The sequence below is a fragment of the Castor canadensis genome, chromosome X (genome assembly GCF_047511655.1).
Source record: "Castor canadensis chromosome X, mCasCan1.hap1v2, whole genome shotgun sequence".
Classification (NCBI taxonomy): Eukaryota; Metazoa; Chordata; class Mammalia; order Rodentia; family Castoridae; genus Castor; species Castor canadensis.
In genome coordinates, this window is record NC_133405.1 from 76,891,444 (window position 1) to 76,917,945 (window position 26,502).

At 35.5% G+C, this 26,502-nt stretch overlaps 1 protein-coding gene across 1 annotated transcript in view; it reads left to right on the forward strand.

Moving 5' to 3' along the window:
- Positions 1-26,502, forward strand: part of Zdhhc15 (zDHHC palmitoyltransferase 15) — a 104,245-nt gene that overhangs the window by 39,267 nt on the left and 38,476 nt on the right. The window contains exons 3-7 of the mRNA XM_020160423.2: positions 6,558-6,652; positions 11,276-11,396; positions 23,013-23,082; positions 24,490-24,522; positions 25,206-25,326. Coding sequence (XP_020016012.2) covers positions 6,558-6,652; positions 11,276-11,396; positions 23,013-23,082; positions 24,490-24,522; positions 25,206-25,326 — 440 coding nt within the window. The remainder of the gene's footprint in view (positions 1-6,557; positions 6,653-11,275; positions 11,397-23,012; positions 23,083-24,489; positions 24,523-25,205; positions 25,327-26,502) is intronic.

Consider the following 26,502-nt stretch of genomic DNA (forward strand, 5'->3'; position numbering starts at 1 on the left):
ACAGGTACCTGGCTGTTTTATCATTCTATGTATGAAGTGGTATCTCCTTGTGGTTTTAACTTATACTTTTGTAATGATTAATGATGTCAAGCATCTTTTCATGTGCTTCTTTGCAATCTAAATCTTCTTTTGCGATGTGTCTGGTCTTCTGCACATTTTTACTGAGTTATTTATCATATTATTAAGTTGTAAGAGATCTTTAAATGTCTGGATACAGGTCTCTTGGTTTTTAAGCAAATCTGATTTCTTTCCCATAGAGCAAAACTAGGATCAATGGGAGGGAGTATCCAGGAGGCTTATTCCCATAATATAAGGAAAATATGTTTAACAGTAGGAGTTTTCTAACAGTACAATGGGATGACTCAGGAACTGATGAATTCTCCATCACTTCAGTTGTTCAAAAAAAGTTTGGTGACTAATTATTAGAGATAAGATAAAACAGATTTATGTATCCTCTAGAGTACTGTACCAAATAGCATCTAAAGTCCCTCACAAAGAAAATCAAAAACTTGGATGTGGTTGATGTGTTCACTGTATTGGAACAAATATAGCAATCTTAAACTGGCAGAGGCTACTATGGGAAGGGGACAAGGTAGTAGTGAAGAGGTCTGGTAGAGATGAACCACTTTGGGTTGTAATACATATATGCATGGAAGGAAAGCTAGGAATCTCCCTGTTTGGCTACCCTTATCTCAAACTAGCAAAAATGCCATGTTTTTCTTCAGCAAAATTGGAGAACAAGAGGGTGGAACAGGTTCTGTCCGGAGGCGAGGGAGAGAGAGGGAGGTGGCCCAAATAATGTATACACATGTAAGTAAATGTAAAAATGGTAAAATAAAAATTTTAAAAAATAAAGTCCCTCACAACTCTGAAATATGATATTAAAATCAATCAAGTCAATATCAAGTTAATGAGGTAAACTTATTGGTTGTATCAACTAAAAGCAGTACATTCTGTGGGAACCAACCTGTAATTGAACTCCTGCTACTTCTCCAGTCAGTGAGAATTGACTTACACATCCCTGGTCACCATGTAGACAACAGAAAATCTCTAATTCCCCCATTTAGAGTTTACTGTGAACATGGAAATAATAGAATCTACTTGATACAAATCATACATACAGAATAATATTATCCCAACTCTTCAATTTAAGCCAGGAAAGAAGCCAAAGATCATTCCCCAAAGGATAAGCCCTATGTACTTCTTTATATGCAACATGAATAAATCAATGAAGTGTGGGGTAGACACCAAGAAGAAGACTAGAAACAAACCATTCTCTTTCTTTTTAACAAAGCCATCAGGTATCTGCCTCTTAAGTTTGTGTGATTTTTATTACCATATCTCAGAAAATAAATCACTAAGATTTATTTAAGATGGAAGCTGAGAGGATAAAAACTGTTTATTAAGTCCTTAAAAGTATGTCAGATATGTTCACACATTTAAGTCAATTATTTCTCACAAAAACTTTGTCAGGCATGTATTTTAATTTTATATATAAAAATACATTTAGAGCTGGATGCAGTGGCTCATGCCTTTACATAATCCTAGCTACTTGGGAGGTGGAGATCACAAGGATCACTGTTTGAGGATAGCCTAGGCAAAAAAGTTAGTGAGACCTCCATCTCAACCAATAAAAACTGGGCATGGTGGCACACACTTGTCATCCCAGCTATGTGGAAGGTATAAGTAGGAGGATCATGGTCCAGGCTATCCTGAGCATAAAAAAGATGAGACCCTATTAAAAAATACATAAAGCAAAAGGGGCTGAGGAGTGGCTTGTGTGATAGAGTGCTCTGCTAGCAAGCTCAAGGCCCTTAGTTCAAACCCTAGTGCCATCAAAAATATATGCAAGTATGTATTTCATATATATTGTTTAGAAATATATTTAAGCATACATTATATATATGTTATATATATACATACACACATGCATACATATAATTATTGGAAAGGTTAACCAGCTTCTTAAGGACACATAGTTTGGAGGGGGTTGTTTTTTGTTGTCTTGTTGTGGTGGTGGTGGTAGTACTGGGGATCAAACTCAGGGCCTTGAACATGCTAGGTAAATTCTCTGCCACTGAGCTATGCTTCATTCCCAAGGATACATAATTATTACGTGGTAAATCCAGAGTTCAAACCCTAGTCATCTGATTCCAAATGTATTGAATTTTATATGACACTTCAGTGTCCAAAATAGACTAAAAAGGGGAGACTTTTTTTAAAATGGAAAAACAAAAACTGAAAGGGACTATAATCCACAATCATAAACATATTAAGTCTATGTATTTTGTTAACTTGATATACTGTTCACTAACTCATAATGCACATTGTCTAGAAAACTCTTTGAAACTTAAAAGTGCTGTTTTGGACTGGGGGTTGTAATTCAGCAGTGGAGCACTTGAGTAGCATATGCTATGCCCCAGGTTCAATCCCTAAAACTGCAAAAAAAAAAAAAGAGCCAAGTTTATGAAAATTAAAATGAAGTCCTGCCTTGCATAGTGACTGGCAAACTTATGAAACTCATTCCTCTCAAGGATTGATATAGACTGAAAACATAACCAGCTTCATAAAAGGTTTATTTAAATTGATGAGCAGTAAATGCCTAATGGATAATTTGGAGAAATTAGCATAGTTGGATAAACCTCTAACTTTTGAAGTTAATATCAATGAGGAAAGCCATGTTCTTTCAAAACGTAATGTTGTATGTTGGTGCCAGAATTTGATCCCACTATGAGAGTGACTCCTAGGGATTAGGTGACTGAACCCTGGAAACAACCTGAGAAAATCTTGAATGCTAGGGATAAGCTGAATGCAATTGTAAGGTACTCTTCTTTTTCTGTTTCCCCCCTCTATCAACACAAATTATTTTAGTCATCAATCTATCTGAACGATATTACAGAAAATGATCTCTTTTTATGGTAGTTTCCAACAATAACTTGCCACAGTAACAGCCTTATTTATAGGTGTCTGAAAAAACATAATAAAGCTGCTTTATTTTCCTCTTTTCCCATTTGGGGATCATCTTGCTGCATTCAGAACAATCTATCTGCTGCAATCATTGTTATTCACACAAGAATGTGAATGCAAGCATCACATGTATACACATACACACACATTTCCCACTGGTCCTTGGGAATACCTAAAAAAAGGCAGTGTGCTATTCAAAGATGCAACTTCAAGCTACTTACACTATGTAATTTAAGATTTTGTAATTTTTTATCAAGATGTTTATGAATCATTATTTTAGGGAAAGAGCTTGAGTCATTCTAATTTCAGAAGCTATTCTTATAATGGGCCATTCACATTACAATGCAGTGATTAAATGTAGAACAACTTAATGCTTAGTTGGATTTTTCTTTGCTATTTGGTCATGCAGGAAGAAGCACTCTTTTATTGATGGTAATAAGGTAAATCATATACAACTTTTCTTATTGGCTATTTAGCAATTTCCACCAAAAGGCCTATCTTTAGGCCTGGAATTTCTACTTCAGGGAATTGAGCCTATAGATGTTCTTCATACATGTGCTGAAAACATATATACAAATTATTCATTGAAATATTATTTGTATTAGCAATAGCAGGGGAAAATTACTTTCCATCAAAGACAGTCTGATAGTAAATTATAGTACATTTATGTAATGGCCATTCAGCCTTCCAAAAGGAGAATGAGGAAGCTCAATTCTTTCCAAGTTATATTAAGTGAAATAATCTCCAATTTAAAATAAGCAGAAAAGAAATATAGTATAAAACCACTATGCACAGAATACTATTGTTTATGTGACAGAACACACTATTTGGGTGATTTTATAAATATAAAATCTGAAAGGATACACAAAATAGTCCTGGCCTTCTGACATTAGTTGCTTCCAGAGAAGGGATCTGGGTGACTGATGGACAAAACTCAGAGAAAATTCACTTATATACCTTTCTATACTTTCAAATTTTGAACTTATGAATGTATTACTTTTCAAAAGAAATGTAATGAAAATTTTAAATATAAAATTCCATGTTTTGTATATATATGCATTTAAATGAGATGATCTAGAATGATACACAGCCAATGCCAAGAAGCTGTTGTGCCTTAGGTAGCAAGTTAGATGTATACTTGGGATGAACATTTATTTTTACTTTATATTACTTGAATTTTAAAGTTATATTTGATAATTACAGAAATCAAACACATATAAAAGGTCTTGTATTGTGGGACTGGGGTACTGGCCCAGAAGAGTAAGGCTTTTTTTCAGTTCAGCCATAAACATATGAGAGGTTCAGCCCTGTTAACTTGGTCTTTTTTTTATTTTATTATTCACTTATTCACATGTGCATACATTGTTTGGGTCATTTCTCCCCCCTGCTCCCTCCCCCACCCTTTTCCTCCTTCCTCCCTCAGTCCCAGGCAGGTCCTGTTCTGCCTTTATACTAGTTTTGTTGAAGAAAAGAGACAAGCCTAATAAGGAAGACAAAGTGTTTTGCTAGTTGAGTTGAGGATAGCTATACAGAAATATTCCTAGCATTGCTTTTGTGTACACGTGTTATGACCCATGTTGATTCATCTCTAATTGATCTTTACCCTAGTTACTGATCCCCTTCTCATGATAACCTCTGTTGCTTTAAGGTTTCTGTATTACTTCCTCTGGAGTGGGGACATCAAATGCTTTCATGTTTTGGGTTTTCTACCTATTTCTATATCACCCATATATGCTCTCCCCTTGTCATGTGGTCCCAGTCCAACCACATTGCTTCATTTACCCTAGATCTAAAGTCAGCATATGAGGGAGAACATATGATTTTTGGTCTTCTGAGCTTGGCTGACCTCGCTCAGAATGATGTTCTCTAGTTCCATCCATTTACCTGCAAATGATAAGATTTCATTCTTCTTCATGGCTGAGTAAAATTCCATTGTGTACAACTACCACATTTTCTTGATCCATTCATCAATAATGGGGCATCTTGGTTGTTTCCATAACTTGGGTATTGTGAATAGCGCTGCAATAAACATGGGTGTGCAGGTGCCTCTGGAGTAACCTGTGTTGCATTTTTGGGTATATCACCAGGAACGGGATTGCTGGATCATATGGCAGGTCTCTGTTTAGATTTTTAAGAAGCCTCCAAATTTTTTTCCAGAGTGGTTGTACCAGCTTGCATTCCGACCAGCAGTGGATTAGGGTTCCTTTTTCCCCGCATCCTCGCCAACACATGTTGTTGGTGGTGTTTTTGATGATGGCTATTCTAGCAGGGTGAGGTGGAATCTTAGTGTGGTTTTGATTTGCATTTCCTTTATGGCTAGAGATGGTGAGCATTTTTTCATGTGCTTTTTTGCCATTTGAATTTCTTCTTTTAAGAAAGTTCTATTAAGTTCAGTTGCCCATTTTTAAATTGGTTCATTGATTTTAGGAGAGTTTAGTTCCTTAAGTTCCCTGTATATTCTGGTTATCCGTCCCTTGTCTGATGTATAGCTGGCAAATATTTTCTGTGGGTGATCTCTTCAGTTTAGAAACCATTTCTTTTGTTGTGCAGAAGCTTTTTAATTTTATGAAGTCCCATTTATTCATCCTTTCTCTTAGTTGCTGGGCTGCTGGGGTTCTATTGAGGAAGTCCTTGCCTATACCTATTAGTTCCAGAGTGTTTCCTGCTCCTTCCTGTAGTAACTTCAGAGTTTCGGGTCTGATATTTAGGTCCTTGATCCACTTTGAATTGATACTAGTACAGGGTGATAGACATGGATCTAGTTTTAGTTTCTTGGAGATGGATAACCACTTTTCCCAGCAACATTTGTTAACTTGGTCTTGAGTCACATAATTCCCTTGAGTCTTTCTGATGGATTGAAGTAATAAGACCATGCCATTCAAGGACTCACAATGAAACAGTAAAGTGACCTTCAGTCATAACCCTCTCTGTGGAGAATACCAAAATTCCCCATATCAGAAAAGCTAAGAGGCAAAGAGTATGAAAAAAGGGCAGTGGAGAGTCACTTATACATCTGTTTCAAGGTGCAGCTCACTCTTCAGAACTGTTGTGTATGGGGCTACTGAAAAGGTCTTGGTATTTATACTTGGAAGTTCTGTATTTAAAACCTGACTACATTATAGACTAACTATGACTTTGGTTAATCAACCACCCCTAATAATCAACTACCTTAACTGTTACCTATATCACAATGTTATTGAGAAAATAAAATGAGATAAATATATTATGAAAGCATGTTGTAAATTTGCTATGTAAATTAAAGCACCATCACCTTTCAGCACCAACAATGGCAAAGATAATGACAATTAGTTAAATTAGCTTTTACTATATTGTCATAAAGGACATTTCCTCACTTTACTCAAAGAATCTCATGGCAACTTTTAAAGAATACAACTTCCAGACAGTATCTGGTTCAGAATTTGGTATTATGATTTATTTCTGTCACTGCATGAGAAAATAGTAACAATTAACATTTCATAATAGTACTATAGAATACTTGGTAATTGGAAAACAAGATAGAGATTTGTCATTGAGTCTTTTTGAACTCTTAAGAAGGGATAAAAATCATAAACACTGTTTGTTTATTTCAGTTATCTACCTCATACTCTACCATGCCATCTTTGTGTTCTTTGCCTGGACCTACTGGAAGTCTATCTTTACACTACCACAGCAGCCAAACCAGAAGGTAAGAATATTGGTAACTTCACAAAGGCTAAGAACAGAGGAAAGTAGAGAGGTTAATAAAGCAATACGAGAACAAAAAGAAAAGCAAATAACTTTCTATTACAAAGGAAAATTAGGTAATTTTTTTTGACACAAGGTCTCACTATGTTGCCCAGGCTGGCCTCAAACTCCTAGGCTCAAGTGATCCTCCTACTTATCCCTCCCAATTAACTGTGACTGCAGTCATACATCACCGGGCCTGATCAGTAGAAACTAAGAAGGACTCAGTGACAAAGGTGAATTAGGGTAGGATAAGCTATTGAAGGAGTTTCTGATATCACCAGTCCTGGGCATTTTTATGACTAGGAAGCCACTATACCTGCAATGTTGACTAAGTTAGAAAAAAACAACAATCCACAGAGATCTCATTTAGTTCAATTCTATGAAACTTTTTTTAGTACCCAGCAAAGCTCTGGAAGACAACTCTGAGAAAAAGTACAATAGTTAAATCAATAACTGAGCAGTATTCTCTTGAATCCATGTGTTTCATGTAATATTTGTAAGAGTTCATGAAAGGACTTATAAGCATACCAGGCATTTATTATATGAAACATGTAGAATATAAAATGGTGCAAATGGTATAGAAAACAGCTGTGCAGTTCCTTGTAAAGTTAAATATAGAGTTGTCATGTGACTTGGAAATTCTAACCTTAGGCATACACTCAAAAGAATTGAAAGCAAGTATTCAAATAAATACTTATTTGTGACTATTCCCAGAAGCACTAATCAACATAGACAAAGATGGAACCATCATAAATGGAAAAATGGATGAAGAAAATATGGTCTGTTCACACAGAGGAATATTATTCAGCCATAAAAAGGAATGCAGTACTGACATATGCTACAACATGGATGAACCCTGAAAACTTTGTGCTAGCTAAAAGATACAAGACACAAAAGGCCACACCATTTTCATTACATTTACATGAACTATCTAGAAAGGCAAATCCATAGAGACAGAAAGTTGGCAGATTAGTGGTTGGCAGAGTCTGAGCATAGAGAGGAAATAGGAATAAGAATGATAGCTGAATGAGTACTGAATAAGGGACTTTCTTTTGGGGTAATGAAATTTCCTGAAACTAAATATTGGTGATATTTTCACATTGTGAATGTTCTAAATGCCACTGAATTGTGTACTATAAAATGCACCCTTGAAAATTGAATTTTATGTTATGTGAATTTCAGTTCAATAAATAATTTCCCCTTCATATTATTTGTGAAGCTTGTAGGAGAGTAGAAGGGCTAGGTGGTTTGGAGTTTTATAGGCCTAAACTGGGTGAGATAATGACAAAACTTAGTCAAACACTACAAACATCTAACATTTAAGACTACATCTTTACCATTTTAAATTTGTATTAGTGCCTCAAAGGCACTAACCAAACATCCATGTCAACTTGTTTGTCCCAAACCAAAGCCAACTTGTTAAATGACCACAAGATGTTCATCACATACAAGTAAAAACAATTCTGCCTATGCCCTTAAAATATGTGCAGTGTACCATAAGAAAGTTACATTCACAAGAACATCTCAAAAATTGAACTAACACAAGGTGCTATTTTAATTATCAAAATTAAAAAGAAAAAATTTTAAACCTTATACGCATTATTCAGTATAATTGTCCTTCTAAGGAAACAGAACAATCAAATTGTTTTTATATTAATTTACAGCATTTGTTACTGTTTTATAACATTGATTTATAGCCTCTTGGTTGGAAAAATTCATACTTGTGTACATCTGTCCAGTTCATTGCAGAATCCTGGGCTAAGAATGAAATGCTTATAACATACCACATTTACATAACATCCCAAAGTGACCCCCTACACATTTTCACATACTGCCAGGAGGGCACTTAATTCTCATTCTGCTTGAGAATGACATGACACCATAAAAATGTACCACTGGGTATGGTTCTTAACATAGATTAATTCTATACATTTCCATTTTAAAGTGAGATATATTTTAAGGTTCTCAATATTTTATTAATTTATTTGTTTTGCTATTTTATTGAGGTATGGCATACATACTCTAAGAATTAAGTTGTAAGAAGTACAATTTGATGAATTTTTATACATGGGTCCACATACTCCCATGGAATCACTGTTCAGGATAAGATCTAGCTACTCAGAAATCTGCATGACCTTTCCCAATAAACCTTCTCTCAGGGGTAACTACTGATCTGACTTCTATCACCACAGTTTGATTTTGTCTGTTTTTGAACCTCATAAAAAAGGAATCAGTATGCAATATTCTACATAACTCTTTCAACATAGTGTTTTTCAGATGTATCCATGCTGATGCCTATTTCAGTAGACATTTCCCTTTTATTGCTGATAGGTATTCCCTTTTATCACAGTTGGTTTATCCATTCACCTACTGAAGGACACTTGCGTTGTTACCATTTTTTCTATTATGAACAAAACTGCTGTCAACATTATTGTACTTGTTTTTGACATACATATGTAAATTTAACATCACACATATATACAAACACATATTCATTCCTCTTGGTTATATAATTGCTGGGTCATAGTGCAGGCATATATTTAGCATAAACAGATAATGTCAAAGTTTTTCAAAATGATTATATAAATCTACACTCTCTCCAAGATCTTCTGTTCATCAAACTGTCCCATAAAGGAAGTGAAAAGGAAAATTACAGACTGGTAGGAAAGTATTCAACAAAAGAGTGAAATTCACCATATATGAAAAATTGCAATACAAAGAGAATAGCAACACAATTCTTTTTTAACAGACAAGACTTGAATAGGCTTTTCACAAGAGGATAACCAAATGGCCAGTAAAATCATGAAAAGGTGTTTGACGTCATTAATAATTAGGGAAATGCTAAATAATGTCCACATATGAGGGAGAACATACGATTTTTGGTCTTTTGGGCCAGGCTAAACTCACTCAGAATGATGTTCTCCAATTCCATCCATTTACCAGCGAATGATAACATTGCGTTCTTCTTCATGGCTGCATAAAATTCCATTGTGTATAGATACTACATTTTCTTGATCCATTCGTCAATAGTGGGGCATCTTGGCTGTTTCCATAACTTGGCTATTGTGAATAGTGCTGCAATAAACATGGGTGTGCATTAGATCAAGGGCAAACACAACAAGGGGATTGGACTTTGAGCACATGATAAAAGCGAGAGCACACAAGGGAGGGGTGAGGATAGGTAAGACACCTAAAAAATTAGCTAGCATTTGTTGCCCTTAACGCAGAGAAACTAAAGCAGATACCTTAAAAGCAACTGGGGCCAATAGGAGAAGGGGACCAGGAACTAGAGAAAAGGTTAGATCAAAAAGAATTAACCTAGAAGGTAACACACACGCACAGGAAATCAATGTGAGTCAATGCCCTGTATAGCTATCCTTATCTCAACCAGCAAAACCCCTTGTTCCTTCCTATTATTGCTTATACTCTCTCTTCAACAAAATTAGAGATAAGGGCAAAATAGTTTCTGCCGGGTATTGAGGGGGTGGGGAGGAGAGGGAGGGGGCGGAGTAGGTGGTAAGGGAGGAGGTAGAGGCAGGGGGGAGAAATGACCCAAGCCTTGTATGCACATATGAATAATAAAACAATAAAAAAAAGAAATGCTAAATAAAATATTGATACACACCAACTAGAAGAGGTAAAATTATAATGATTAGCAGTGTCAAATTTTTTAAATGATTCAATAATTAGACTACTAAATGAATCTTCAAATTACTTGTTATTATCTAGCACTTGGGCATCAATCTTGTGAAATAGGTATTATTTCCTCTATTTTACAGATGAGAAACAAGGTTAAGAGCATCTAATTTTCCAAAGTGATTTCCTAACTATAAAGTGACAGGGATGGGGTTTAAACTCCAAAATTCTGACCATGGGCCCTTCGCTTTTTCACCTTTACACCTTTGGTGTATACTAAAGGAAGTATCTTTAGTAATCAAATCTGTATTACTTTAGGAAATCATTGGCATATCTTTTGCAAGATTAGCAAAGTGTAGCAATAACATAGCAACAAGGTCCATACCAAACTAAACATTCTTAATCACATTTGTACTCATTTGCAAATTAGAATATGCAGTCTATGTCACAAGCAGTCTCATCCATGTTCTCCAAGGTTGTCATCAGTGTCACCTATGAAAAGCACTTGGAAAGTAGTAAGCCTAGTTGTTACCCATCAGCAGAATCCTGGCAGCAGTATATTGCATATCTGTATGCAACATAATATTATGGTATAATGGAATGGAAACAGCACAAGTCTTGAAGTTAGGTGAAATCAGATTGGGGCCCAGCTTTGTTTGCTACTTATTAATTGAGTGAGTACAACCTTGGACAAGATGCTTAATCTCTGTAAGTTTTATTTTTATTTATTTATAAGACAGTACCACCTATCTTAAAAAGTTATAAAGATTGAGATAAAAGCCAGGTAAGATGATTGAGATAATTAACCATAGAAACTTATAAGCTGAACTGATACCTGGGTTTCAAGGGTAGGTAGCAGATATTTTATTTTGGGTAGTTATTATTGTTTTTAATCTTTCCTGTGAAGCTTAGAAAATGAAGTCTTACCTATCACTTCTGCTTCCAGTTCCACTTGTCCTACACAGACAAGGAGCGCTATGAAAATGAAGAGAGACCTGAGGTCCAGAAGCAGATGCTTGTTGATATGGCCAAGAAGCTGCCTGTGTACACAAGAACCGGGAGTGGAGGTCAGTTCATCCAGAGTCATCTAAAGAGGCAGCTCAGCAAGAATCTCAGAAAGACTAAGTCATCTATGTTGTCAGGCTACTGTCTTTTCCTCCCATCTTCTGAAAACCACTATGGGATTTTTTTCTCAACATCTTATATAAAACTTTTCAAGCACATATCAAAGTTGGGAGAATTGTAAACATCTTAATATCCAACTCTGGATTCTACCACTAACATTTCACTATATTTTAAAATCACATATCTGTTCATATATTCATCCTTCTATCCATCATTTATCAAGCCATCTTATTTTTCTGATTCATTTCAAAGCAAAGAGCAGATATCAGTATCCATCCACCTAAATATTTTTCATTCTTTTTTTTGTAAAATTCACACAAATCTTAAGTGTACCATTTAGTGCTTTTGAAAAATGAACACACTTGTGTAACCAAAACCTCTATAAACATTATCACCACTCCAAAAAGTTCTTCCACGCCCATTCCCAGTCAGTCCCCCCCCAGACAATCATTATTCTGATAGTTTCTACTATAGAATAGTTTTGCAGGCTCTAAAATTTTATATTATTGGAATCATGAAGTGTGTAGTCTTGCATATTACTTCTTTTATTCAGCATAATGTTTTTGAGATTCATTCATGTTGTGTATTTCATTCTTTGTATTAATGACTAGTATCATATTTTATGAACATGTCACAGGTTGTTTATCCATTCCCTGATTGATACATATTTGTGTGGTTTCCAGTGCTTAGCTAGTATGAGACAATCTGCTATGAACATCCTTATACAAGTCTTCATTTTTTCTTTGGTAAATACCCACTGTAAAGTTTTACTCAGGTTTTATCTGCATGACTAACACAGTACTTGTTGAACTAACTTTCCACCTTTTAAAATTTGAAAACTAAGACTCTTCTGCCAAATCATCCTAATATTCCTAATAAGGAAGACTATGTTTCAAGGCTTTTAGAAAGCATACTGTCAGACACTTATGTTCATTTGTTCATCATTTATTTATTCAACAAATATTTATTAAGATACCATGTGACAAGTGGAGAAATTTAGTGTGGTCTGGGTATTAGATAACATCAAGCATTTATTGCTATTTTGTTAGAGCAGTAATGTGACAGCATTGTGAAAAACACAATTGTATGAATGAATCTCAAAAAGTATTTTAAAAGTCTTTCTGGCTGGATGTGGTAGCTTATGCTAATCCTAGCTACTCAGGAGGCAGAGATCAGGAAGATAACAGTTCAAGGCCAGTCCATTCAAAAAGTTAGCAAGATCCCATGTCAACTAATAGCTGGGCATGGTGGTGCACACCTGTCATCTCAGTTACACAGGAAACATAAATGGAAGGATCATGGTCCAGGCTGACTTGGGTAAAAAAAAGCAAGCCCCTATCCCAAACATAACTCAAGTAAAAAAGGGCTGGGGTGTAACTCAAGTGTTAGAGTACCTGCTTAACCAGCACAGGGCCCTTAGTTCAAACCCCAGTAGTAACAAAAAAAGTCTTTGTGCATACTGTACAGCTAGTGATTGGAAATGATACAATGTCTGCGATTTGCTTCAAATGCTCAAGTGAAAAACCAGTGGAAGAAACAGATTTAACAAAAATGACACAATTTATAATTGTTGAAGCTGAGTGATTATGCATGGAGTTCATTTATACTATTCTATTTTTAGTGGATGTTGAAAATTTCCATACTACTAATTTTTTAAGTGACTAATGTGTGTGAGGCACTATTCCAAATATTGGGAATACCAAGTTGGACAGAGAGGTAAGGTCTCTTTTGGAGTTTAAGTTCTGATGAAAATCAGCAGTCAGGAAATTATATAATTTCAGGCAGTTATAAGCAAAATACTATGGTGGAGCAGAGAATATGAACTAGATGCACATGGGATGCATTGGGCTCAGAGATATATTTTGTTTGATATCTAATGTGTCTTTGTCTCTTTATTATCAACATGAAATGAGTGTGCATATTTATGGGGCCCAGTGTGATGTTCAATGCACTTATACAATGTGTAATATCAAATCAGGATAGTTATAACTTCTGCCTCCTTAAACATTCATCATTTTTTGTGTTGGGAACCTTCAAACTCCGTTCTTGTAGTTCTTTATAAAATATATAATAAATTGCAATGTATGCTTACCCTGCTGTGCTATATACAACATCAGAACTTATTCCTCCTCTATGACTGAATTTTGATACCCATTATCCGACCTCTTTCTATCTTCCACCTCAGTAGCCTTCCTGACTTCCAGTGACCACTGCTCTACGCACTACTTCTATGAAATCAACTTTTTTTAGTTTCCACATATAAGTAAGAACATGTAGTATTTGCCTTTCTGTGCCTGGCTTATTTCACTTAACATAATGACCTTTAGTTCCATCCATGTTTCCACAAATGACAGGATTTCATTCATTTTATGACTAATAACATTTCATTATGTATATATGCCACATTTTCTTTATCCATTCAATGTGTCTTTTAAAACTTTGTCCACTGTGAGTTGGACCTAACCTAAAACCCGTTGATTACCTGACCTCCATGACCTCTAAATCTTACTAGTAAACCATGAGGACGTTTTGGGTCTCCTGGAATTAGTGTCAGTTCAGAGAAAGTGTCCAGTACTGAAAAGGGCTACTTATTTCCTTTTTCCTAATGCAAAGTTACCTTGGTAAAAGGTCAGAGGATCCTTAGAAAAAGGTTGGGGAAATATTAATGACATAATGTTTTGATAGTTATTCTGGGGTCCTTTCTCAAGGGAACCCATGTCTCCCCTTCATTCAAGGGACTCTGGATCTGTAAACTGGCTCATGTCCAGGAATTGGTCAATGGGGCTATAACTGTTCTTATGATTCAGAATATGTTCTCATTTATTTGACCTAGAACTTGTTTATTAGATCAATAAACAAGTCAATAAATATGACTGGTGATGGAAGAGGCTGCTTCCACTAGTGGTGGGAAGATCTCTTCTGGCCAAGAGTTATCAGAATTTAGCAGTTTCCCTCTCTTCAGTAGGGTCTTCTCACATCCCCATCCTAACTTACAGCACCTAATCAGTGCTCTCACTTTAACAGTAGACAGCCTATAAGCCCTCAATTTATATTATAATTTAGCTAATCCCAGGATGAAATTCTCTTTGATTTTCAGCAATCTATATTTTATGTCTACAGGAGATAAGCATCTCCTTCAGGAGACACATAGATTCTTTAAGGTCATTTATGTGGCACTTGAGCAAGAATTTGGATCTCTGAGCTTATGCTTTTCTTTCAGCATTTTTCCAGTGATGTTGAGTAGCCAGCCAACCTCATTGTATTTGTTAGTTTTCTAAAAGTGTTTTAAATGTTGCTTTCCTCTGGAAACACCCTTGTAGACACACCCAGATATATTTACCCAAATATCTGGGTACCTTGTGACCCAGTTAACACCTAAAATTACCCATCACAGCATTCAAAGAGCAGAGGGAGATGGCCAGACATGGTGGCTCATGCCTGTAATCTTAACTACTTAGGAGGCAGAGATTGGGAGGATTGCAGTTCATTGTCAGCCCAGGTAAAAGTTAGTGAGAATCCTTCTCAACAACAACAAAAACAAAAAACAGGTGTGGTGATGCATTCCTTTAATCATAGCTACATGGGAGGCCTAGACAGGAGGATCATGGTCCAGGCAAAAACAAGGCCCTATCTGAAAAATAACCTATAGCAAAAAATGGCAGGGGGTGGGGACTGGAGCCATAGCTCAAGTAGTAAAGTGCTTCCCTAGCATAGCCCTGAGTTCAAACCCCAACACCACCAAAAAAAAAAAATCAGGGAGGATCACTCTAGGTATATGGAACTGCAAAAGGCCCTAAGACAGGAGGAAGCTTGCAGTGTTACAAGGGCAGAGAGGTAGCCAATGTCACTGAACAGGTAGGTAGAAAATGGTACAAGGGAAGACTGAAAAGCTAGGCAGAGGCCAGATAATGAAGGCCATGGTTAGTAGTTTGGATTTTAATCTAAGGGTATTGGAAACCATTGAGAGCTGTAAGTAGATAGTAATATTATTTAATTTATATTTTAATAGACCACTTAGCTACTCAGTATAATAGGTGACCTATGAGAGAAACGAGCTGAGTTACATGTGAAATATTCTGTGGAAATATGTCATTACCATGTGAAATGAGAAAATGTCTACCTAGCAAGCACGAGGCCCTAAATTCAAACCTTAGTCTGTGAAAATAAATAAATAAAAAAAAATGCTAAAGACCCAAACATGCAAGTCCTTCTTTCTTCCTTCTTGACTCAATTATATCTATAGCTTTATGATTTCTCCCTCTCTCTCTCTCTCTCTCTCTCTCTCTCTCACACACACACACACACACACACACACGCACACACACACACACAGGTACAAATGACCACAGAACATTGTTGAACTAGCGGTCTATTGTGTTAAATCAATTATTTGTGCTTAATTTACACTTTAAGCAGAATTATTATACAGCTCAAATTACCTATAATTTTAGTTTCTATACTTGATAATAATCACATTATAAATAGCCATACTGTATCAGGGAATATGGAGAAAATGAGAAGGAATGGAAAATGCCTATAATCTAAGAGAAAGAAAGAAAGAAGGAGGGGGGAGGAAGGAAAGAAGGAAGGAAGGAAGGAAGAAAAAGAAAGATAAGAGATGGCAATGAGGGATTTTTTTTAGGTCACACATATTATAGGGTGACTACAATCCTGAACTAAGAAGTCACATAAACTGTACAGGTCAAAGCCCTGCCACTCATTTGCTGTGTGACCTTGAGCAAAGCATTTGATATGGCCCAGGTCTTCCTTATCTGTGAAATGATTGATTGAACTAATTGTTCTAGAATGTCGTTTCTAAAGGTTAGATCAAAAAGAATTAACCTAGAAGGTAACACCCACGCACAGGAAATCAATGTGAGTCAATGCCCTGTATAGCTATCCTTATCTCAACCAGCAAAAACCCTTGTTCCTTCCTATTATTGCTTATACTCTCTCTACAACAAAATTAGAAATAAGGGCAAAATAGTTTCTGCTGGGTATTGAGGGGGGGAGAGGGAGGGGGCGGAGTGGGTGGTAAGGGAGGGGGTGGGGGCAGGGGGGAGAAATGAACCAAGCCTTGTATGCACATATGAATAATAAAAGAAAAATGAAAAAAAATAGAATGTCGTTTCTATTTTTCCAAATTTTATACATTTATACTAGTGTGTATGAATTGCACAAAGGGGTTTCATTATGATATTTCCATACATGCATATAATGTACTTTCATCAAATTCACCCCCTCTATTACTCTTTCTTATCCCCCTTCCCTATTTTTTATAATTTTAATGGGTTTCCTTATTCTTTTTTCATGCATTCATGTGAAGAACTTTGATCATATTCACCCCCTAACACCCTCTCATTTTGCCCTCCCCACTTCCAGTGGTTCCCCTCACCAGCCAGTACCCCTTTTATGTTCATGTTATATTTCATAGGTCTAGGTTCTGCATAACAGAGAAAACACAGTATTTGTCTTTCTTAAGATGATAGTCTTCAGTTCCATCCATTTTCCTGCAAACAATATAATTTCATTCTTCTTTTTGGCTGAAGAATAACCCATTGCGTATATATACCACATTTTCTTTGTACATTTATTGGTTAACGGACACCTAAGCTGTTTTGATAGGTTGGCTATTGTGAATACTGCTACTCTAAACATGAGTGTACAGGAATCTCTATTGTGTGCTGATTTACATTCTTTTAGACATATTCCCAGCACTGGTATAGCATATGTTTGTTCTATTTTTAGTTTCTCGAGGAAGCTCCATACTGATTTCCATAGTATCTGCATTAATTTATATTTCCACTAAGAATGCATAAGGTTTCCTTTTCCCCATATCCTCACCAACATTTGTTTTCTTGATGATAGATAGCCATTATGACTTGAATGAGATGGAATCCCAATGTTGTTTCATGTGCATTTTCCTTATGGCTAAAGATATTGAACATTTCTTCTGGTATTTATTTCATGTTTATACTTCTTTTGCTAACTGTTAATATGTTTGCCCATTTATTAATTAGATTATTTGTTCTTTTGGTGTTTAACTTTTTGACTGATTATATATTCTGAATATTCTTTCTCTTATGAATAGCTGGCAAAGATTTTTTCCCCATTTTGTATGTTTTCTTTGGATTCTGGTAATTGTTTCCTTTTCTGTGCAGTAGCTTTTTAATTTGATACAATTCCATTAGTCAATTCTTTCTCTTATTACCTAAGTAATTGAAGTCCTATTAAGAAAGTTGCCTATATCTACTGTAGTAGTTTCAAAGTTTCAGGTCTTATATTAAGATCTTTCATCCACTTTGAAATGATTTTAGTACTGGGTGACAGATAAGAATTTAGTTTAAGTCTTCTACATGTAGATGTCCAGTTTCTTCGACACCATTTATTGAAGAGGCTGTTTTTTTTCCCACACGTTTTTGGCACTTTCATCAAAGATCAGATGGCTGTAGCTCTGTGGGTTTATTTCTGGGTCTTCTATTCTTTTCCATTTGTCTATGTGTCTTTTGTGCTAATGACATGCTGTTTTTTGTTACTGTGGCTCTGTAATATAATTTAATGTCAGTTATTGAGATACCAGCATTGCCCTCTTTGCTCAGGGTTACTTTGGCTTTTCTGAGTCTTTTATGCTTCTATATATATTTTAGGATTGATTTTTTTTATTTCTGTGAAGAATGACATTGGAATTTTGATGAGAATTTCACTGAATCTTGTAGTTTGCTTTCAGTATTATAGCCATTTTTGTAATATTAATTCTGCTGATCCATGAACATGGGAGGTCTTTTCATCTTCTAGTGTATTCTTATATTTCTTTTTCAATATTTTATAGCTTTCACTGTAGAGATCTTTCACATCCTTAGGTACATTACTAGGTATTTTTAAGACTATTGTGAATTGGATTATATTCCTGATTTCTTCCTCAACCTATTCATTATTTTTTTAAATCTACTTAATTTTGTATGTTGGTTTTGTATACTGCTACTTTGTCAAAAGTATTCATCAGGTTTAAGAGATTTTTTGGTGGAATCTTTAGGGTCTTTTAAGTATAGGATCATATCATCTGCAAAGAAGGACAATTTGACTTCTTCCTTTCCTATTTGTATCCTTTTATTTCCTTCTCTTGCCTTATTGCTCTGGCAAAGAATTAAAGCACTAAATTGAATAAGAGAAGAAAGAGTGGGAACCCTTGTTTCATCCCTGACTTTAGAGGAAATGGTTCATTTTCTTCCCCATTTACTATGATGTTGGCTAGAGGCTTACTATACATATCCTTTATTATTTTGATACACTCTTCTTGTATCCTAGTTTCTTCAGAGATTTTATCATGAAAGGTAGTTTAATTTTGTCAAAGTCATTTTCTGACTCTATTAGACAATCATGTCTGTTTATGTGGTGCATTTTGTTTATTGATTTGCATGTGTTGAACTATCCGTGCATCCCTGAAATGGTCAACTTCATCATGGTGTGTGATCTTTCAATACATTGTTGAATCTGGTTTGCTGGTGTTTTATTGAGAATTTTTGCATGTATATTCATCAAGAAAATTGGTCTGTAATTTTCTTTATCGGTATATCATTACCTGGTTTTGGTATCTGGATAATACTTGCTTTATAGAATGAGTTTGGTAGCGTTCCTTCCCTTCCTATTTTATGGAATGGTTTGGGAAACATTGGTGTTAGTTCTTCTTTAAGGTCTGGTAGAATTCAGCTGTGAATCTGACCAATCCTGTGTTTTATTTTTTTGTGTGGGGGGAGATTCTTTATTATTGCTTCAATTCTATTTCATGTTAGTGTTTTATATTCTGTTGGTTCAATTTTGGTAGATCATATACATCTAGAAATTTATTCATGTCTTCTAGATTTTCCAGTTTATTAGATTATAAGTTTTCAAAATGTTCCTTAATGATCCTGTGAATTTTATTGGTATTAGTTGTTGTATCTTCTTTTTCATCTCCAATTTTATTAATTTGGGTCTTCTCCATCATTTTTTTAGTTAGTTTGGCTAAGGGTTTATTAATTTATCTTTTCAAAGAACCAACTTTTGTGTTGATTCCCCTCATTATTTTTTAGTCTCCATTTCATTAATTTCTGCCCCAATCTTTATTATTTCTTTCAGTCTACTGCTTTTGGGTTTGGTTTGTTCATGTTTTTCTAAGAACCATGTGCACCATTAGGTTATTTATTTGTGATCCTTCTGATTTTTGAACTTTCCTTTTAGCACTGTCTTTGCTGTGTCTCAAAGGTTCTGGTAAATTATGTTTTCATTTTCATCCAATTCTAGAAATTTTTTATTCTCCCTTTTTTCCTTCATTCAAAAGTGTCCTTTTCATCTCCATGTGCTTGAATATTTTCTGTAGTATCTCTTGTTGATTTCTAAGTTTATTCCATTGTGGTCTGATAAAAACACAAGAAGTAATTTCAGTTTTCTTGAATTTGTTAAGACTTGTTTTATGTCCTAAAATATGACCTATTTTGGAGACAGTTCAAGAGGCTGCTAAGAAAAATTTGTGGCTGTTGGGTAGAATATTCTGTAGATGTTTGTTAAGCTCACATCAACAGTGTCATTTAATTCTGATGTTTCTTCATTGATTTTTTGTCTGCATGAACTATCTGTTGGTGAGAGTGAGGTGTTAAAATCACCCACTATTATTGTGTTGGGGTCTATTTGTGCTCTATGTCCAGTAATGTTTGTATTATGAAATTACATGCACTGATTTTAGTTAGTATAGATTTATAATTATTATACCCTCTTGCCGGGTTCTGCCTTTTATCAACATGAAGTGGCCTTCTTTGTCTCTTATGCATAATTTTGTTTTGAAATCTGCTTTGTCAGACATGAGTGTAACTACTTATACTTGCTTTCAGGCTCCATTTGCTTGGAATATCTTTTTCCATTATTTCACTTTAAGCCTGTATTTGTCTTTGCTAGTGAGGTGCTTCTCTTGTAGTCAACAAATGGTTGGGTCTTTTTTTTTTTTTTTTAAATCCAATCTGCCAGTCTGTCTTTGAATTGAAATTGAGACCATGAACATTCAGTTACTACTGAAAGGTAAATAGAAATTGCTGTCTTTTTTGTTTTGTAGTGTTTGATTCTTCCCTATTCTTCATTTGCTTACCTACTCATCTTATAGGACTTATTTTTCCTTTATTTTTGTGGGTCCATTTCTCTTCTATGTGTAGGGTTCCTTTAAGTATCTTATGTAGTGCTGGCTTAGTGGTCATGAATTGCTTTGGTTTTTGTTTCTTACTGTAGGTTTTGTTTTTTTTTTGGTAGTACTGGAATTTGAACTCAGGGTGTCACACTTGCTAGGCAGCCACTTTACCACTTGAGCCACTCCTCTAGACCTTCTGGAAGGTTTTTATTTCTTCTTCAATTACAAAGGATAGCTTTGCTTGATACATTTGATCTAGGTTTGTAGTTGTTTTCTTTTAGGACTTGAAATACATCTTTTCATGCCCTCCTTGCTTTTAGAGTTTCTTGTGAGAAATATACTGTTATTTTGATGAGTTTTCCTTTATATATCTCTTGGCATTTGTCTTTTGCATATTTTAATATTCTTTTCTTGTCTATATTCTTAATGTTTTAACTATAATATGAAATGAGTCTATTCTGGTCTTTTTTTTTTTTGGAGTCCTAAATGCCCCCTGTATTTGGATAACCATCTCTTTCTCAAGATTTTGGAACTTGTTTGCTGTTACTTTATTGAAAATGTTTTCTGTGCCCATGATTTGTAGTTTTGGTCTTCTAATGGTGTCTTAGAGGTCTTGCATATTCCCTTTGTACTTATTGTGGGCAGGAGGAGGCTGGAGGAAGTCATGTGATCTGTGTATCCTGGGCCGAGAGCTCTTAGTCCTACCTGGCAGCAAACATATGTTGCCAAGAGATAGCTCACAAAGGACAGTCTCAGTGCTTACAGACCCCACTCAGCAATTCATTACCCTGTGGGAAGGGGGGAACTAGGGAAATCATGTGATTCATGGGACCTGGGTTCAGTGATCTAAGTCTCTGTGAGATGAAATGTATCTGGGAGGCAGTTCCTGGAGGCTGAGAACTATGTCAGCCATGGGACTGATGCTCTGTTTCTGTTTCCACAGTGATCCTTAGGTGATGGAAGTCACTCCTTGTCAGGGAAGGCAAGGCCACTGAGCACCACACTCTACACTGGTCAAGCTCCCCACTGTTTAATCTTCTCTATGTCAGACCCTGTTCCTATTCATGACCACCTCTCATGGCCATCTCCCACCCAGACTCTATGGCAGGGTGTCATCAGAATCCCTGTGCTGTAATTGTTCCTGGCTTTGAAGTCCCCAGAGTCTCTCAGTCTCAAACAGTAGGCCCCTTTAAAGATGGTGCCTTGCTATAGCTCTACAAGCTAAGGGGAATGACAAAATGTCTTTCTTCTTTCAGGCTAGCCTACCATACAGGAGCAGTCACTGTTACACCAAATTCCTGCAGTGGGTTTAAGGTTTGCTGGAAGTGTGGGCCTGAGGATAAGCCCAGGTAGAATTGCCAGTCTCTTGCAAGGACCATCTGGCTTACATCATAGTTATGACTTTGGCTACCCTCTTCATCCCCCAGGGAAGATGCAAACTGTGCTCTAATTTTCTCTGTTGTCTTTCTGTTCTCCATGTTTTTCAGGTGTACTATCACCTCCTTTGTGATTTTTCAATGTTCTTCTCTTTCTCTCTTCAGAATATAGTCCTTCCTTCATTACTATGACTCTCTCTTCTCATTCACAAAGTCAAACAGAGGACATTTATGAGTATAAATTAATTGTACAAAGGGGTTTCATTATGCCATTTACAACATGCATATAATATAATTTGATCAAATTCACCCCATCTATGTTACTCTTTCTTAACCACCCTTTCTACTCCCCTATCATTTTTAACAGTTTTGGTAGGCTTCTTTGTGCTGTTTTCATACATGTATGTAATGTGCTTCTATAATATTCACTTCCCGTTACCCTCTCCTTTCCCCCTCTCCACTGATTCCCTCCAAACAGTTTCTCATTTAAAATAATGTCATATTATTATTTTATTTTAGGTGTAGATTCATGTTTTCTATGAACGAAACATGCAATACAAAACATGCAATATTTGTCTTTCATTCAAAGGATATGTCTAATCCTCCATCTTGCTGTGTCTCTCCTCCAAATTTTTATTCTAAGAACCACTCTCTTTACCATGTTGTAGGAGTTTTATCCATCTTAAACAGCCTAACCCCTGGAGACAGGAGATAAATTGTGGATCCTTGTTTTCAGATAGGATTGTTCAAGTAAACTGAGGCTAAACAATTTCCCAAGATCACTCAAGCAGCTTATAGTAGTCAAAATCTATGTCAGTTATCCAAATATGAAACATTTCCCCTTCTTTTCATTCCCTCAAAGGTGTTTTCCATACTGATCCAATAAGGAATAGACCTACCACAATTCTACTATGTGATTGCCTTTTGTTTGGCAACTTGAGATGAGTTTGACTATCTGTAGTCAGTGTATAACGTAAGGTCTTACGTTGACCCATAACAAGTACTAACCATCGTATTTTTCCTTTATATAGCTGTACGATTCTGTGACAGGTGCCATCTGATCAAGCCAGATCGCTGCCACCACTGTTCTGTCTGTGCCGTGTAAGTGACAGCCGTATTTTCCCCATGCTGAGCTTGGCCACTGATAGTTGCCTAGACAACAAAATGACTGATTCTAATATGCAACCATGCCTAGATAAGAGCATTTCCTTTCAGTCATAATGAGCACATGCCAAACACCCTCACAGATTTGATGAGGAGTCAAAGTATTCTAAAGATAGAAAGAGAACTAAAACCACATTTTAAAAATAAACATTTTATTTTAGAACAGTTCTAGATTTATGGATTTATTGTGAAGATAGTTCTTATATATCTGACACTCACTTTTTCCTATTATTAGCACATTCCATTAACATGGCACATTTGTTACAATTAGTAAACCAATATTGATACCTTATTTTTAACTGGTCTATACTTTAATTATCCTCATTAGTTTCCCCCTAATGTCCTTATTTATGCCAGGATTCCATCTGGAATACCACATTACATTTAGTAGTCGAATTTCCTTAGTTCCTGTAAGCTGTGACAAATTTTCAGGATCAAGGGCCAATTGAAATTTGTTTTATCTTTTCTCATGATCATTTGTCTGGTGTAATGTGATCTGGGGAGGAAGACCATAGAGGTGAAGTACATTCTTATATCAAGGGTACAGATAGTCCTACGTTAGCTCAGGCAGTGGTCTCCACTGTTAGATTTCTCCACTGTAAAATTATTCTCCCCATTTCCTTTTATATTGTACTCTTCAGAAGAAAATCACTATGCACTGCCCACACTAAAGGATGGGAACTTACGGTCAATGTCCTTGAAGTTGGAGTGCCTGTATAAGTTATTTGGAATTCTTCCTTCATGGAATATTTGCCTTTCCTTCCTCCCTTTTATTTATTTATTTAATTATTTATTCAATCACTTATTTATGTCAATAAAGAGGCATAGATATTCAGTTTCCATTTTGCACTATAACCCAATATTTATTTATTTTGTGGCTCAAATTGTTCCAGTTTTTAAAACACAATTTAAATGTAAATACATACAATTTTCATGCCTTTCTTTTTGAGTGATAATTCCACCCATATTTTTCTTACCTTTGATTCAAATTCAGCCTGTAGTTGTATGTTTTCTTCTATATTTTATTAAACTGAGTACTAAGCAAAACTAGAGGAGACATCCTAGACCTTTTCTACACATCAATATCCTGAGGTTCCCAATCCCTTTTAAAGTTTGGACATCTAGGCACATAACTTGCTGCCAGCATAATCTTATAATGTGTTGTTGTGATTGACCCATCCTAGGAATAACTAAGGATACAATAGTTTTGGAGTCAGTACAGTAGAAATCTGAATAGGTGTATTGGAAGCATGTAAAATATTGGTGAGACTTTGAGTTCAATTTTGAGGTGTTGCTTCACTTCCATAGCCTCATTTATCACACTGTATTTTGTTCCTTTTGTAGGTGTGTTTTAAAAATGGACCATCACTGCCCTTGGTATGTCCCTTCAATTAATTTCTCTCTCTAAAAGGGTCAAAGTTGCTCAATATGCCCACTTTCCTAAGCATAATTGTAATACACCTATTTCTGCTGCCGAGTCACTGTGCTTTCTGTGTGGGATAGGGGAGGGGTAATATTTTAAAGTAAGATAAATATACCACCAAAGGTAATGGTCTCCTGGCCATTCATTTTAGCAATTGTGCATAGTAATTAACTATAACACAGGTATTTCTCATCTTCATCATTATGCAATTCAATTCTATTTCTAGAAGCCTGATTCTGAAATATTATAGATTGCTACTCAATTCTATGAATTTTGTATATGAGACCTAGAGAACCAGTCTGAAGTCATCTGATTATAGAGAGCATGCCACAACTGTAGAAAGTATAGCTTCTAAGACATTAATAGGTTTTTAGTAACCAAGACCCAGGTTTGCTTGGGTGTATCAAAATCCATTTTCTGTGCCTATAGATGAAAGGAGAAACAAGTGAGATATGAATGTGTTTTTTCCAGTCTGTTCCTATTAAGGAACATCTATCTTTGTTGAGTTTCTACATGGCACATAATGAAGCAGCAGGAGTAACATGCTTTCATTCCTTTGTCCACTTGTATATCAGTGTATTCTCAATCAATAAGTCCTGATTTCAAATTAGTTTTTCTTTTTCTTTTTCTTTTTTAGGGTTAATAACTGCATTGGATTTTCCAACTACAAATTCTTCCTTCAGTTCTTAGCTTATTCTGTTCTCTACTGCCTGTACATTGCTACAACAGTTTTCAGTTACTTCATCAAATATTGGAGGGTAAGTTTTTTTAAATCCTGAAGGGTCCCCCCAGAATAAATGTGCACATACTCCAATCTATAACACTGTTCACCATATGCCCTTTTACATTTTGAAATAGTTAATACAGAAGTATCCAAAAGGGAAGACACTAAAAACAAGTCTTCCATGTTAAATACTTGAAGATTTAAGACACTTTTATTTAAAGAATCTAGCTAAACAAGTTTCTGTTATGACAATCTTGCCAAGGCCCTCAGAAACCTAACATTTTGACTCCTACTGATTCTTTAAAATGTCGTTCAGTTGAATTGTAAAAACCCACTTCTTACCAGTTATGTATTTGAAAAATGTTGAAACTAATTCTAACTTCCTTATTTCTAAGAAAAAGGTTAGTAAAGTACTCTGTTACTAGAAAATACTTTCTAATTCCATGTCTAAAGTTACAAAATTTCTGTTGGATAGAAAAATACACTGACTCACCTTCACATAGGACCAATGAAATGGGGAGTCTTTTTACAATTTCGTATAACAAACAATGGGTTGGGAATTAGTAGAACCATGATTTAATGCTGCTTCTGTTACTTGCTTCACTATCTCATTGCCAAGATCAAATGAAACAGATGTTGAAAGTACCTTTCAAAAATGTGATTATCATAATTATAATGAAATCTCAAAAATTTTCTTTCATCTTTCTCCTACTTGGAAATATCACTCATAATCTATTTCTAAAAAGTTAAGGCATATTTTCCATTTACGTATGTGTACAGGGATTGGCAGAAACAGTGAAGTATGTTCTCTTTAAATTTCATTCCAATTCCAAACTTCCAAACTCCAGAACAATTACTAAGATAGGGATGGAGGTATGGCTTGAGCAGTAGAGTGCCTGCCTTATAAGTGTAAAGCTCTGAGTTGAAACCCCAGTACCACCCGTACAAAACAATTACTAAGATATCCATACTGAGGACTGTATAAACCTAAATAGCAAAAGATAAATGTGGGCAGAGCTATTACTTATTACTTTACTAGTTGTACAACAGCCTGTATACCAGGAATATCTCCACTTAGCTGGAAAGGTAAAGCAGTAGGGAAAGAACATGAATCCTATGGTTAGAATATAAATTTTAAATCTGGAGGAAATAAGAAAAAGACAAAGCAGTAAGAAGCTAAATAACTGAGAATATTTAAATTATAGAGTAG